Source organism: Eptesicus fuscus, chromosome 21, assembly GCF_027574615.1.
Source record: "Eptesicus fuscus isolate TK198812 chromosome 21, DD_ASM_mEF_20220401, whole genome shotgun sequence".
Classification (NCBI taxonomy): domain Eukaryota; kingdom Metazoa; phylum Chordata; class Mammalia; order Chiroptera; family Vespertilionidae; genus Eptesicus; species Eptesicus fuscus.
This window is the reverse complement of record NC_072493.1, coordinates 45,935,807-45,949,748: the sequence shown is the minus strand read 5'-3', so window position 1 is coordinate 45,949,748 and position 13,942 is coordinate 45,935,807. Positions and strand designations below refer to the sequence as shown.

General features: G+C 45.0%; 1 protein-coding gene across 1 annotated transcript in view; it reads right to left on the bottom strand.

Annotated features, from left to right (window-relative positions):
* The window catches only part of LOC129147648 (zinc finger protein 773-like), a 123,378-nt gene extending 112,666 nt beyond the window's left edge, over positions 1-10,712 (bottom strand). Inside the window, exons 1-2 of the mRNA XM_054710577.1 lie at positions 10,487-10,712; positions 9,507-9,633 (exon numbers count right to left, since the gene is read on the bottom strand). Coding sequence (XP_054566552.1) covers positions 9,507-9,633; positions 10,487-10,519 — 160 coding nt within the window. The 5' untranslated portion in view covers positions 10,520-10,712. The remainder of the gene's footprint in view (positions 1-9,506; positions 9,634-10,486) is intronic.
* Positions 10,713-13,942: the final 3,230 nt, after the last annotated feature.

Sequence of the window (13,942 nt, the reverse complement as noted above, 5' to 3'; positions counted from 1 at the left end):
AGTGCATGGGCCTCTCTTGAAAAACAAGAAAAAAATTCACGCTGCTAAAAAATATACTTGAGGTTGTCACAGCTACCTGCTCTTTGGAGTGATCTCTGTGTCTCAAAGCATCCAGACATCACATGAGGACTAGAGAGTCCACAGTGCTTCCTAGGAAAATATGGGCAGCAATGAAAAATTGGCAAAAACTGCTGGGGAAATTTCTGCACCATACTGTTCCCTCTAAGGCAAAAATGTTTGAGACCCCATACATTTTTCACCTAATCATACTAGGAGAGCCCAGATCTCCTTATAAGCTAGCTCACAAGTAAACAGCAAACCCAAGATTTAAAAAGTCTTAGGAAAAAGCCTTCATTATTTTACAAACCAAAGAGACATGAGACTGTCAGTTCTTGTATTGATCACTTAGGCACGCAATAAATTCATCACTGGCATCTAAGGAAAGTGTGCTCTTGAGAATGGCAGTAGCTCTGCAATACTATATTTTCTGGGCCAATACGAGTAAGTCCTATGTGCCAACTGGTTAGAGGGAAAATTAAGAACTCAAGGCTCAGGTATTCTGAAGTTGCTTCAACAAACTACTCAACAGAGTTATCTTCCCTGGGCACAAGAGGATGGTGACAGATACCATCTGTAGGGGCTTTATAGGTGGTTCAGGTGAAATACCTTCAGCCACAGAAATATGCAGTGACATATACTGAGTGGCCAGATTATTATGATCTCTGAATGCATAATAATCTGGCTACTCAGTGTATATATATATATTAGAGGCCCGGTAAATGAATTCGTGTATGAGTGGGGTCCGGCCAGCCTGGCCAGGAGGAGGGGACATGGGCAGTTGGCCGGCCTGCCTGCTGGTCGAACTCCTGGTCGAGGGGACAATTTGCATATTAGCTGTTTATTATATAGGATATACACTGAGTGGCCAATTATGCGTTCAGAGATCATAATAGTCTGGCCACTCAGTGTAGATCTGGCAACATGTCTCTGTATGTTAGAAAGTGAAACATAGATACATGGTTCCAACATAAAAACAAACAACAAAAATGCTTATGGGGACTTTACATAATGTACATGATTACATGTATGAGATACATTTCAGACAAATTAGACTTTACAAATTTTCTTATTCTATTGTTAAGACCTAACTAAGAAAATACATTTTCTACACATCTAAGTAATTACTCACATTTGGACTCATATGTGCAGTGCAAACTTAGAAATTTGGCTGAGACATATCTCATGTTATTTGCACCCATAAAGGCTTTCTCCAGTGTGAACTCTCCGATGATACTGGAGACCATTGCTACTTTTAAAAGATTTCCCACATTCACTGCATTCATAAGGCTTTTCTCCAGTGTGAGAACATTGATGATAATGGAGGCTACTCCAACTGGTAAATGATTTCCCACATTCACTGCATTTATAAGGCTTTTCTCCCGTGTGAAATCTCTGATGACGAAGAAGCTCACTGCTAGTGATAAATGATTTTCTACATTCACTGCATTTATAAGGCTTTTCTCCAGTGTGAATTCTCTGATGACGAAGCAGGGCAGTGCTCCAGGTAAAAGATTTCCCACATTCGCTGCATTTATAAAGCTTTTCTCCCCTGTGAACTCTCTGATGACGATGAAGGTGTGAGGTCGTGATAAAAGATTTCCCACATTCACTGCATTTATAAGGCTTTTCTCCAGTGTGAACACACTGATCGTAACGGAGGCTACGTGCACTGGTAAAAGATTTCCCACATTCACTGCATTTATAAGGCTTTTCTCCAGTGTGAATTTTCTGATGACAATGAAGGGCAGTGCTACTGCTAAAAGATTTTCTACATTCACTGCATTTATAAGGCTTTTCTCCAGTGTGAATTCTCTGATGACAATGAAGTTCACTGCTAGTGGTAAAAGATTTCCCACACTCCTTGCATTTATGAGGCCTTTCTCCAGTGTGAACTCTCTGATGACGACGAAGGTCAGTGCTTCTGGGAAAAGATTTCCCACATTCACTGCACTCATAAGGTCTTTCTCCACTGTGAACTCTCAGATGATAATGGAGGCCATTTCTACTGGAAAAAGCTTTCCCACATTCACTGCACTCATAAGGCTTTTCTCCAGTGTGGCCTCTCTGTTGAAAGCTAGAAAATTTGCTAAAATATTTTCCATATTCACAGCATTCAAAACACTGACTTCCAGTATGGATATCCTTTCTGTGAATAAATGTGTGGTTGCAACTGATATCTTTCTTACATTCGTTTCTGGTGTAATAATTTGTTCTCTTTCGAAATGTCATCCCATGGATTGAAATAGCATTTGGACTGTCCCTGGTCTGAGTAGCCTTTAGGTGGAGATGTCCTGACCCGGTAAGGACACCCTGCCCAACCTCCCCGCATGTGAAACGATTCTGGGACACATTGAAATCGGAGCTGTCTGCAAGTGAGATCCTTTCCACACCTGTATTGAAAGCCTTCTCTCTCACATGCTGCTGGTGAAATTTCGCACTGAAATAAAACCGTTTTGCACATGCCCCACACCTCAACAGTATCTGTCCGTGTTGTGTTCCCTGCAGCTCCATCACGTGGAAAATGTTTCCCAAGACTAGTCCACACCTCTCACAGGGGTGGCTCTCCTGGGAAGACAAGGCTAATCTGGGATTCCTGGCCTGTGACACTCTTACAGAATCCTTCTGTTCTGTTGGTGCCTCCACATTCTCTGCTCCGCAGCAGCAACCTGAAGAAAAGGAAATGCTGGTGAAGTCCATGTTGACCTTTTGATATCAGAATAACTTCACCACAAATGCTTATCTGTCCTGACTAGGCATAATTCCATAGAATGATTTTTAAGAGAAGTTAGACTCTGATGAAATGGCTGTTATACATGTCTTGGCCCCATAGGTCAGTCAATGGTGAAAATCTCACCAAGCGAGGGACAGAAGCATAGCATCAGATACAAAGAGAGGAAGGGTCTGCTAGTTGTTCCTCCACAAATGGCTTCCTTTAGGACCTTTCAGCTGGTGAAGTGAGTCTGTGTAGAACAATTCGAATGTGCTCAAACCCATAGAAATCAATTGTATTAGAGCACATGACGTTCTTCCTCAATATAGTAATAGGAGTGCACTCTAAGGCTCTGCAGGCATGGACCAATGGTGGAGGGCAATAAAGAGAGACCTGTGGCCCTAACCAGTTTGGCTCAGTGGATAGAGCATCAGCCTGCGGACTAAGGGGTCCCAGGTTCGATTCCGGTCAAGGGCATGTACCTTGGTTGCGGGCACATCCCCTGTAGGGGGCGTGCAGGAGGCAGCTGATCTATGTTTCTCCCTCATCGATGTTTCTATGTTTCTAACTCTCTATCCCTCTTCCTTCCTCTGTGTAAAAAAATCAATAAAATATATTTTAAAAATAGAGAGAGAGAGAGAGACCTGTGAAAGAGGTAGAGGTGCAAAGTTTAGAGAGGTTAGGTTATCCATGTTCTGGGAATCCGAGGAGAATGATCACTATTAGAATTGAGTCGTTGGCAAAGTGTCAATAATAACCAAGAACAAGTAGAACTGGGAATGGACAATGGTAACAAAATACTGTTGAACCAAATAGGTTTGTAGGTATGAATGTAATAATGTCCAGTAGAAAAACATCCCCAACAGCTTTTTACTCAAGCAAGACCGCCTGCGTGTCCACTGTGTCATTCATAAGGCCATGTTTCTACTGTGATGCAGAAATGATTCCTCCGCTTAATTCCTAGTTTAGCCACTGCTTGGGATAAATGATAGAAATCGTAAAAGAAACATTGAAAGCATGGATGGTCAACACTGTGGTAAACAGCACAGCACAGATGAGATCTCAGGCAAAGGACCTGTGTGAGTGACATCAGCAAGATGGCAGAATCAGAGATATGAGCATCTTCCCCCATCCCAGAGGAAGTAGACAGCTATCCATGAACAAAAACCCCATAGGAAATGGGAATAAGAGTACAATGAAGACAAACAGTAATACAGAACACCAAATAAGGAGAACCGCATAAGAAGAATAAGTAGAAAGACTGGGTGAACAAACATATTTCAAGATAGCTACAGTCTTAAAGAAGGGTCAGAGTCCTAGCTGGTTTGACTCAGCTAGGATAAAGCGTCAACCTGTGGACTGAAGAGTCCCGGGTTCCATTCCAGTCAAGGGCAGATGTCTGGGTGGTGGGATGGATCCCCAGTAGATGGCGTGCAGGAGGCAGCCAATCAATGATTCTTTCTCATCATTGATGTTTCTCTCTTTCCTCTCCCTTCCTCTCTGTAGTCAATAAAAACAAAAACAAAAAACAAGGATCAGAGTTACTTCCATTCAACCATTGTGCTTCTGCTATCATTTACCGTAGTGGCCTGTTATTCAAAAAATATTGGAAATTTTGTTTTTATAAACCACCGAATGGCCTTAGCTGGTTTGGCTCACTGGAAAGAGCATAGTCCTACAGAATGAAGGCACCTGGGTTCAATTCTAGTCAAGGACTCATGCCCGGGTTGTGGGCTTCATCCCCAGTAAAAGGTGTGCAGAAGGTGGGCAATCAATGATTCTCTCTCATCACTGACGTTTCTCTCTCATCGTCATGTGCCCCTAGGGGTCTCCAGTTGGATTCCCAGTCAAAGCACATTTCAGTATGTAGGTTACATTTCTAGTTAGGATACGTGTGTAGACAACCAATTGATGTTGCTCCCCCACACGGATGTCTCTCTCTCTCTCTCTCTCTCTCTCTCTCTGTCTTCATCTCTCTTCCTCTCTATCTGAAACTGGATATAAAAATAAATAAGAATTCCAGGGTGGCCAAATAAAAAAGTGAACTATAAAAGGTCTAGAAACGAAGTAAATGAAAAGACTGCCTACCAAAACTCATGTATAAAATTCAGAAAATGCAATTCTAAGAGACAATTTTATAGGGATAAATGCCTACACTATGAAAAAAGATCTCCAAAACTACTGGCACCCCAGAAAACTAGAAACACAACAGGAAAGTAAACCCAAAGGTTGTAAAAGAAACAAACAATAAATATTAGAACAAACATAAATAAAAAGGAGACAAGAAAAAGTACAAGAATATTTAACAGGTATTTTTTTGAAAGATACAAAATTGGAAAAACTTTAACTATACTAATGGAAACAAACAAACAAAAAAAACCCAAGGCTCAAATAAATTGTAAAAATATAAAAGATAAGATATTACACCTAACACTATGAACCACAATGCATCATAAGAGACTTCGATGTTAGCAGGTGCATGACCCTCCATAGAGAAATTTGTCAAGATGCCACTATGAGCTTCTGAAATTAATAAACAAATTCAGAGGCCCAGCCAGGTGGCTCAGTTGGTGAGTGTGTGGTCCTGATGCACCAAGGTTGTGGGTTTGATCCCCCAACAGGGCACATGCAAGGGAGAGCCAGTGAATACATAAATGGGTAGAACAGCAAATTAATGTTTCCCTCTTTCTTTTTCTCTGTCTCCCTTCCTGTCTCTAAAATCAATAAATAAAGGATTACTAGTATGGTTCAGGGATTGAGCATTGACCCATGAACTAGGAGGTCACAATTCAATTCCTTTTCTGGGCACATGCAAAGGTTGCAGGCTCAATCACCAGTGTGGATCATGCAGGAGGCAGCCCATCAATGACTCTCTCTCATCACTTACATTGCAATCTCTCTATCATCCTCTTCCTCTCTAAAATCAATAAAAATATATTTTATAATACAATTTATACAATAAATAAATAGCCCTGGCCCATGTTGCTCAGTGGTGAGAGTGCCGGCCTGTGCACTGGAGGGTCATGGGTTAGATTCCCAGTCAAGGGCAGGTACATGGTTGCAGGTCTGATACCGCTAACAGTAGGGGCATATGTGCAAGGCAACTAATCAATGTTTTTCTCTCTCTCTCTCTCTCTCTCTCTCTCTCTCTCTCTCTCTCTCTATTATGGGTTAGATTCCCAGCCAAGAGCAGGTACATGGTTGCAGGTCTGATACCGCTAACAGTAGGGGCACATGTGGAAGGCAACCAATCAATGTTTCTCTCTCTCTCTCTCTCTCTCTCTCTCTCTCTCTCTCTCTCTCTCTCTCTAAAACAGTGATGGGCAACCTTTTGAGCTTGGTGTGTCAAACTTCGCCAAAAAACTGAGCATAACTCAGGTAGTGTGTCACTTTGAGGAAAAAACATTATTTCGCAAATGTTTCATCCTCAGGAGCAGCAAATGTTTCATCCTCGGCATGCGGCCGCCTCAGCGGCCGTGTCATCAGAAATGGCTACGCGTGTCAGTGCTGACACGTGTGTCATAGGTTCGCCATCACTGCTCTAAAAGAAAATCAATGGAAAAAATAATCACACTACATGGGTGAAGATAAAAGAATACAGAATAAATTCAGAAAAGTTACAGGATGCAACATCAACATACAAACATTAGTTCCATTTCCACACACTAACAATAAATTCTTTGATATAAAAATGAAGGTAGTCAAATTTACAATAGCATAAAAAATATGAATAAATTCGACGTAAAGGTGAAACATCTGTACATTGAACACTATGATACAGTGATGAAAGGAATGGAAAAACACAAATAAGTTGAAAGACATCCTGTGTTCATGAATTTGAAAAAGAATATCGTGACAATATCTATAGTACACAAAGCTATCTACAGATTGAATGCAATCCCGATGATCACTCCAATGGTATTTTACAAAGAAATGAAGAGAATCTTGAAATGTATGGAACCAAAAAACCTCCACTAACAAAAGCAATCTTGAGCAAGAACAAAGCTGGTGGCACCAATTTATTAAAAGAGAAAGCAAGCAAGCAGTGTGTTCCCGGAGAAACACAGACACATGGATCAGTAGAACAGAACAGAAAACACAGAAATAAACCCAGGCACATGCTTTCAAGTAATCTCTGACAAAGCTGCAAGACACAGAAGAAGGGAAAGATAGTTTCTTCAATGAATGGTGCTGCCGAAAATCAACATTCACATGTAAACACAACAAAACTGGACCTCATAGATAAAATGTAACTCAACCTGCAGGACAGAATTGAATGTCAGCGCTACAACTTAAAACGCCTTCAAGACAACCTAGAGAAAATGTTTTGGGGGTTTGTTTTGGACAGGATTTTCTGGATGTGAGACCAACCACCAGACAAAATAGAGAAAACAAACAGTCCAGATTGAAACAAATAAAGAAAAAAGCTTATTCACAGCACAACAGCAATAAACAAAACGAAATGAAAGGCAATCTAGAGGATTGGAGAAAATACTTGCAAATCATATTTAGGAATTGCTTGGAGATATTCGGTTCTGATCAGCACAATAAAGCAAATATTGCAATATAGACAGAAATTCGCACAAATAGGTGGAGTTCCCGGTGAACAATAAAGATATGTTAATACTATACTGCAGGCTAATAACAATGCAATGACTCTGTCTCAAAAGCAAACTCTATTTAACTTCATTGAAAATACTTTATTGCTGTCCTAACCGGTTTGGCTCAGTGGATAAGAGCGTCAGCCTGCGGACTGAAAGGTCCCAGGTTCTATTCCCGCCAAGGGCATGTAGCTTGGTTGCGGGCACATCCCCAGTAGGAGGTGTGCAGGAGGCAGCTGATCGATGTTTCTCTCTCATCGATGTTTCTACTCTCTATCCCTCTCCCTTCCTCTCTGTAAAAAAAGTCAATAAAATAGATATATAAAAAAAATACTTTATTGCTTTGACCGGAGGCTCACAGATACTTGAAGAATCTTGGTCAAGACTTCATCAGATTACAAATACTAATCCACATTAGTTGCTTGTCTACCGAGCCTTCAACACCAACACAAAAATAGCAATGAGAGTCAATAAATGAAAAACGTCCAGTCGTAATTTTAGACTTTAAGATTTCCACGCTAACAAGCCCAGGCTGACAGTATCGTTCAATGCTTCACTGAAGAACTACTCTGAAGAGTTAGGCTTCAGGACATACAATAACACTCCCAAGAGCCAGGGCTCACAAGATGGGGTTGTATTTTAACAGGTCTTTAACTGGGGTGGTTCAGAAACTGTATTCGATCAGTTCTCCTAGATGGTAGGTCATCCTATATAATAAAAGCCTAATATGCAAACAGACTGAATAGCGGAACAACTGGTGGAATGACCGGTCACTATGATGCAAACTGACCAACAGGCGGTAGACACTCAATGCAGGAGCTGCCCCCAGCCTGCAGGCCCCAGGCCAGCCAAGTCAGGTGCCAGCGGGGGCCCCCCTGACTGCCCTGCCAGTAGGGCAGGGCTGGACAGCAAGTGGGCAGCGCTGCCCCCCGATCGCCCCATCAGTCGCCTCCAAGTTGCCAGCAGAGGGAGGTGACCTGCGGCAGCAGTGAGGGGCAGGGCTGGCGAGCAGGCGGTGCCAGGCCAGCCAAGGCGGGTGCCAACGGGGCCCCTGGATCGCCCTGCCAGTCACCTCACAGATTGACCCTGATCACCAGCCAGGCCTAGGGACCCTACCTGTGTACGAATTTCGTGCACTGGGCCTCTAGTGTGACTATAATCAGGTACTGCAGCTGGAATTGCATGTTGTCGCTCTTTGTACATTGGCTTAGGTACCGTGCATAAGTGTAAGAGCTGAGTTTGATTTTCTTTTTTTCAAATACATTTTACGTTGGGGATTACCTCTGTTTTCTGCATTCATGTGTTCTTGTGGAAGCTGATACAGTGTGAGTAGTCATGTACATGTTTATGCAAAAATATTTATTGAAGTGATTCCAATAGTATTGTGTTCTAATACTTGGAGAATGACCTTCATTATTATACAGGAAATGTCCTCAAAACAACCTGCCTTTTTCTTTTTTACAAAAGGTAATTTTTTATTGCAAAATATTGGTAATAAATGCAAAGGTGAATCCTATACATATTCAATAAAATCATATCTTAAAGTTAAAAAAATACTTTATTACTAAGCACTAGTAGCAAGCATCTGAGCTTCCTAGAAACATGGTGGCACTAGACCTGCTGAACGCAGTGTTGCCAAAAACAAGGAATTTATAAAAAAGGGTGTGTGGGGGAGCAATACCGGAGAAGCACAATTAAGCACATACAAAAAGTATGTAACAAGATATTGATATATAAAATATACAAGGTAGTCAAAAGACTCTCTAACCAAAAAATACAGTTAATAAACAGGATAAGGATGTAGAGACAATTCTTCAAAAACTATGAACAAATGACCAACAGGAATATAGAAAATGCTTTCCTCACTGATCAAGGTGGAATCCCTCAGGCTTCCTGCAACACTACCAACCACAAGTCCTTCCCTGTGAACTTAGTACAGCGGGGAGAACTGGGACTTCAGGAATAGAAGGGAGCAGCGGAAACAGACCCACCCTCCCCAGGACAGCAACTACCCAGGAAACTGGAAAATCAAGCAGAACCACAGTCTACATGGGAGGACACAGCCCACCCTGGGGGATGGGGCCTGGGAAATCGCAAAGCCAAGTCCAGGTCACTGGTGAGAGTGAGGGTCTTACCCAGCGAGGATACAAGTTCAAAGTTCTCCAGCATCACATTCAGGTACAGCTGTCTCTGACCCTCATCAAGGAGGCTCCATTCCTCCCTGGAGAAGTACAGGGCAATGTCCTCAAAGGTCACGCCAACCTGTCAGAATGGAGACAATTGACACCAGCGCTGTCTCTCTGAGAACCTGCCATCCTACTCCTTACACACCTTCCCCCCCTCAACCTCCTCCAGGGCACCCGGTTAGTGTGGACACCAGGCCCTAATGCCAGTGCAGGCTGCTCTCTCATCACAGTCCCATTACTCACTGGGATTGCCCTCAGCAGAGCAGCTGGGTTGGGTGGGAAGGATTGGGGGAGGGGAGGGTACACAGCAAAGTAATTTAAGGTCTGGGCCATGCCTCTCAGGCCCCAGCCTTCCTGCCAAGCAATACCTCTGCGGTCTCCTAGATCATGCCTCCAAGACACAGCCAAACATTAGGCTTATTCTTCACCTTTAAATCAGCTCACACTTCCTCCAGATGTGCACACCGCTGTGTAATGTCTAACACCTTCCCATCTTCAGTCCCAGGTTCACTCCCTCAGCTCTGCCCCCTTCCTGCTCCAATGCCACTGGATCTCGCTGGACTCACCCATGAACTTGGCACATGGCATGTAGAGAAGCTGGTCTCCCAGCCGGGTCCAGGACCACCCCCGGCCTCTGAGGGACCCCACGGCCGGGAAAACCCCAATGAGGCTGTGCCGTCGTCCCTGCAGCCTCTGATCTGTCCGCCCATCCTCACAGCCCACACCCTCAGGGAACCTCAGATGCCAGTCAGCCCTGTCCTCTCCGCCCTGCACTGGCTGTGCCTCAGAAGCCACAACGCTCCTCTCTGCCCTCCGCCTTCCTCACGGTCCTCCACGCGGACTGAGCTGCAGGACGTGACAGGCGCCCGCACCCGGGCTGTGGTGTTCGGTGTGAGGAGGCGGTGAGGGCCCGGGGGACACAAACTCACCTCAGCCCCGCGACTCAGCACCGGCGCCGCCATTGCACTCCGTAGTCCGAGCGGCCGGGAGCAGAAGCCGCTGCAGGAATGGCGGTCCCTGCCCCGGCCTGGTGGCGACTCCGAGCTTCAATCCGCCGTGTGAGCTGTGAGCGCCCTGCAGGCTCCCACCAGGGGCTGTGAGGCGGGGAACACCACTGTCCAGGCTTCTCCACTGGACTCTGTGACCAGGAAACCCCGACCGCTTGAAACAAAAATGAAGAAAAAACTACTAGTCCCGCCCACCAGAACTTGACAAACGGAAACGCCTTTTCGGAGCTTCCATTGGCTCAGGCTGGTGGCATTCAACGCGCGGCCTTCTGGGTAATGTAGTTCCTACGCTCCAAGGCCAGGATCCTGTATTTGCTCAGCTGATTCTAGTACTGGTTTTGAGGATAAATAGCCCAAGAACACACCAAGTATACTCAAGGCCCTCCAGCGCCTTCAGCGGAGGTGATTTCTACAGCAAGTGTGTTCCTTTCCTTTTTTCTTTTTTAAAAAAATATATTTTATTGATTTTTTTACAGAGAGGAAGGGAGAAGGATAGTTAGAAACATCGATGAGAGAGACACCGATTCAGCTGTCTCCTGCACACCTCCTACTGGGGATGTGCCCGAAACCAAGGTACATGCCCTTGACCGGAATCGAACCTGAGACCTTTCCGACCGCAGGCCAACGCTCTATCCACTGAGGCAAACCGGTTAGGGCCAAGTGTGTTTCTGAGGCACATGCCTGGCTTCCTTTAGCTGCTGGTTTTGCATATCTTTCTTCAGGACCTGCTCTTTGTGAATGGCAGGCATTGTTTCTTCATTAGGGCTATTAGGCACCTGTCTCCTTCAGGCCAACTGTAGCTTGCAGAGGTTGCTCAAGCCGCTAACTTGATCTAACCTGCCTCCATTGAATCCATTATACAAAGTTAACGTCACAAAACAGACACTCATACTTAAGAGCATCTGCTTCTGATGCCATTCGAAGTGTTAGCTCTGCCTGGGCTGCAGTGTGGATAAGATGGCCCAGAGACATGTGAAAAAATGATGGAAGTGATCATCAAGAGATGCAAATTAAAGCAACAATTAAATACCGCCTCACCATTGTCAGAATGGCTGCCATCAACAAATGACAAGTGCTGGCTTCGAAGAGGAAAAAAGGGAACCCTAGTACCCTGCTGGTAGGAATGTAGACTGGTACAGACATTATGGAAAACATAGGGAGTTTCCTAAAAAAAAAATTAAATATGGGACTCTTTTTCTGGCGGTGGACAGGGGGCTGCGAGGCTGCAGTGGTCACCGCTGAGCAAGGTGGTGGCGGAGCAGCTGCGGTGCAACAAGGAAGGTGGCCAGTGTGAATGGCGCTGTTGGGGGCGGCAGAGCTGACAGCCTTGTGGAATCAGAAAGCTATTAGCATGTATACCTACTGTATACATCACGCATGTCAAACTTGCGGCCCCCGGCCTGCAGGGGGCCCACAACAAATATTCATTAATGATTACTCATTTATTTCAGCCCTTTGTATTCAGCATGTGTCTTTCAAAATACACCTACATTCCTATGAACATTGAAGCTTTTTTGGGGGGGCCCACAGAAACTTAAACCTTGTTTATATGGCCCGTGTTAGCCTTTGAGTTTGTAGGAAGCGGTTATAGGGTTAAGCCTCGGACTGACCTGCTGGCAAAGCCGCAAACAAGTCTCAGCTTGGAGGGCACAGTCCTCTAAGCATAATTAAGCGTGATCTTGTGACTGCTCCCTAGATCTTTCCTGGGTAGCTAGTGGGCTGTGGGAGGGGCAGCAAGTGCTGCCAAAACAAGTGAAACTTACAACAACATTGTAGATTACCTTGTTTGTCCCTGATTATAAATAAAGCACCAGCTTTGAAGTCTGGATCTGTTCTGTGGCCTCAGCCAGGCACAGAAAGATCCACCTAGACCCAGCTTTTTCTCTTTGTCTATCATTTCTCCATCCTTCACCACCTCCCTCAGGCTCGCCGAACCTTTGGCTGTGCTGGCGTGGCACAGAGTTTGACATGCTTGGTATACATGGAAAAGACTAAAAAAACAGAGTCAATGGCCAAAATGGCAAACACCATCATCTGAAAAGCCACCTTCACCTACAGTCAGAAAATGTGGTGTGTGGAGAGTCAGTTAGGGTAGATTGTCAGGAAAAGTACAGTAAGGCCTCAGTTGTGGCCCAGTGTTCTGTGCACTGCGGTGAGGGCTTGTACCTAAAAGGACTCTGTTCCAACCCAAAGACCCAGGGTGCAGACACAGGAGTGGGAAGGGGGATGTAAATCCAGAACATGATCCGGGCTGCAGGGAAAACATGGTGAGAGCCATTGTCTCATTCAGCCAGTAGGGATACACAGCACAGAATCACATGGCAATGGGTTCTATGCATGAATATGAGGTGAGCACCTGTCCAGAGAGACCAGGATCATGAAGGACTCCAGCAACACTTCCGAATATTAGGTTGCAAAATTCATGTCAAAGTGTATCCTCTCCTAACGGGTGAGTATCAGTGTCACATATGAAGGGCCAAACTGAAGCATGAAATTCACCGCACTAAATAGAATGGCAGCTTGACCCCCAACATGTGGCCACAGGTGCAGAGACCTAGCTCTAATTACCGAGGTCTCCTGAGGGTCATACTCTGTGCTGGGATCAAAAAGCAGCTCACTCTGAAACAAGGTCCCCCTGGAGAAACCACTGCAGCTGAGAAATGATGGCGTTCCCCTGAACACGGGGAGGCCCAGGGTAAGGGCTCTGAGATGTAAAGGGAATGGGAGGAAACACATAACTGCAACCATGGAAACAGGAGCTGCAGCTGAGCCACCCTGGTCCTCACCCTGCACCTGCTCCAGTGAGGGCTGCTCATCAGTGGTAGAGACTGTGTCTGACGCTGGAGAAAATAATGGTTAAAATCCAGCCCCGTGAATCTGACACTTGTCTGTGGTGTAAACTTGGGGAGCTGACTTCATTTCTCTGACACTGAACTTTTTCAGCAGTTTGATATGGGGCGCACCACAATGGGACCTGAGGGCACACAGCACCTGCCTCCCTGCAGCAGAGTCAGTGGCTTCTTACCGGTCCCATTTCTCACTAAAATGCACCCACAGACAAAGGTGCTTGCGGACACTGAGGGAGTGAGAAGTGCCTGCCTGGGAATGTCTCTGCAGGGAGAGGCTGGAGTTGCTGGAGCCAAGGCAGGCTGCAGGCACAGCTGCGTTACTGCAAGTGGACACCTTACCACTTGACCTCCTCCAATAGCTCTGGCCTGGGGACATTCCTCATACTTGTTTTTCACAGGAGGAAACGGACTTAGACCAGCAGAAGGGGTTATTTCAATGTAAGTCCCAGTGATAACAGAGAATCTGAAATTCAAATCTAGGATGCCTGATCTAGGGCATAGGGAGTCTGATCACTGCCCTTCTATTTCC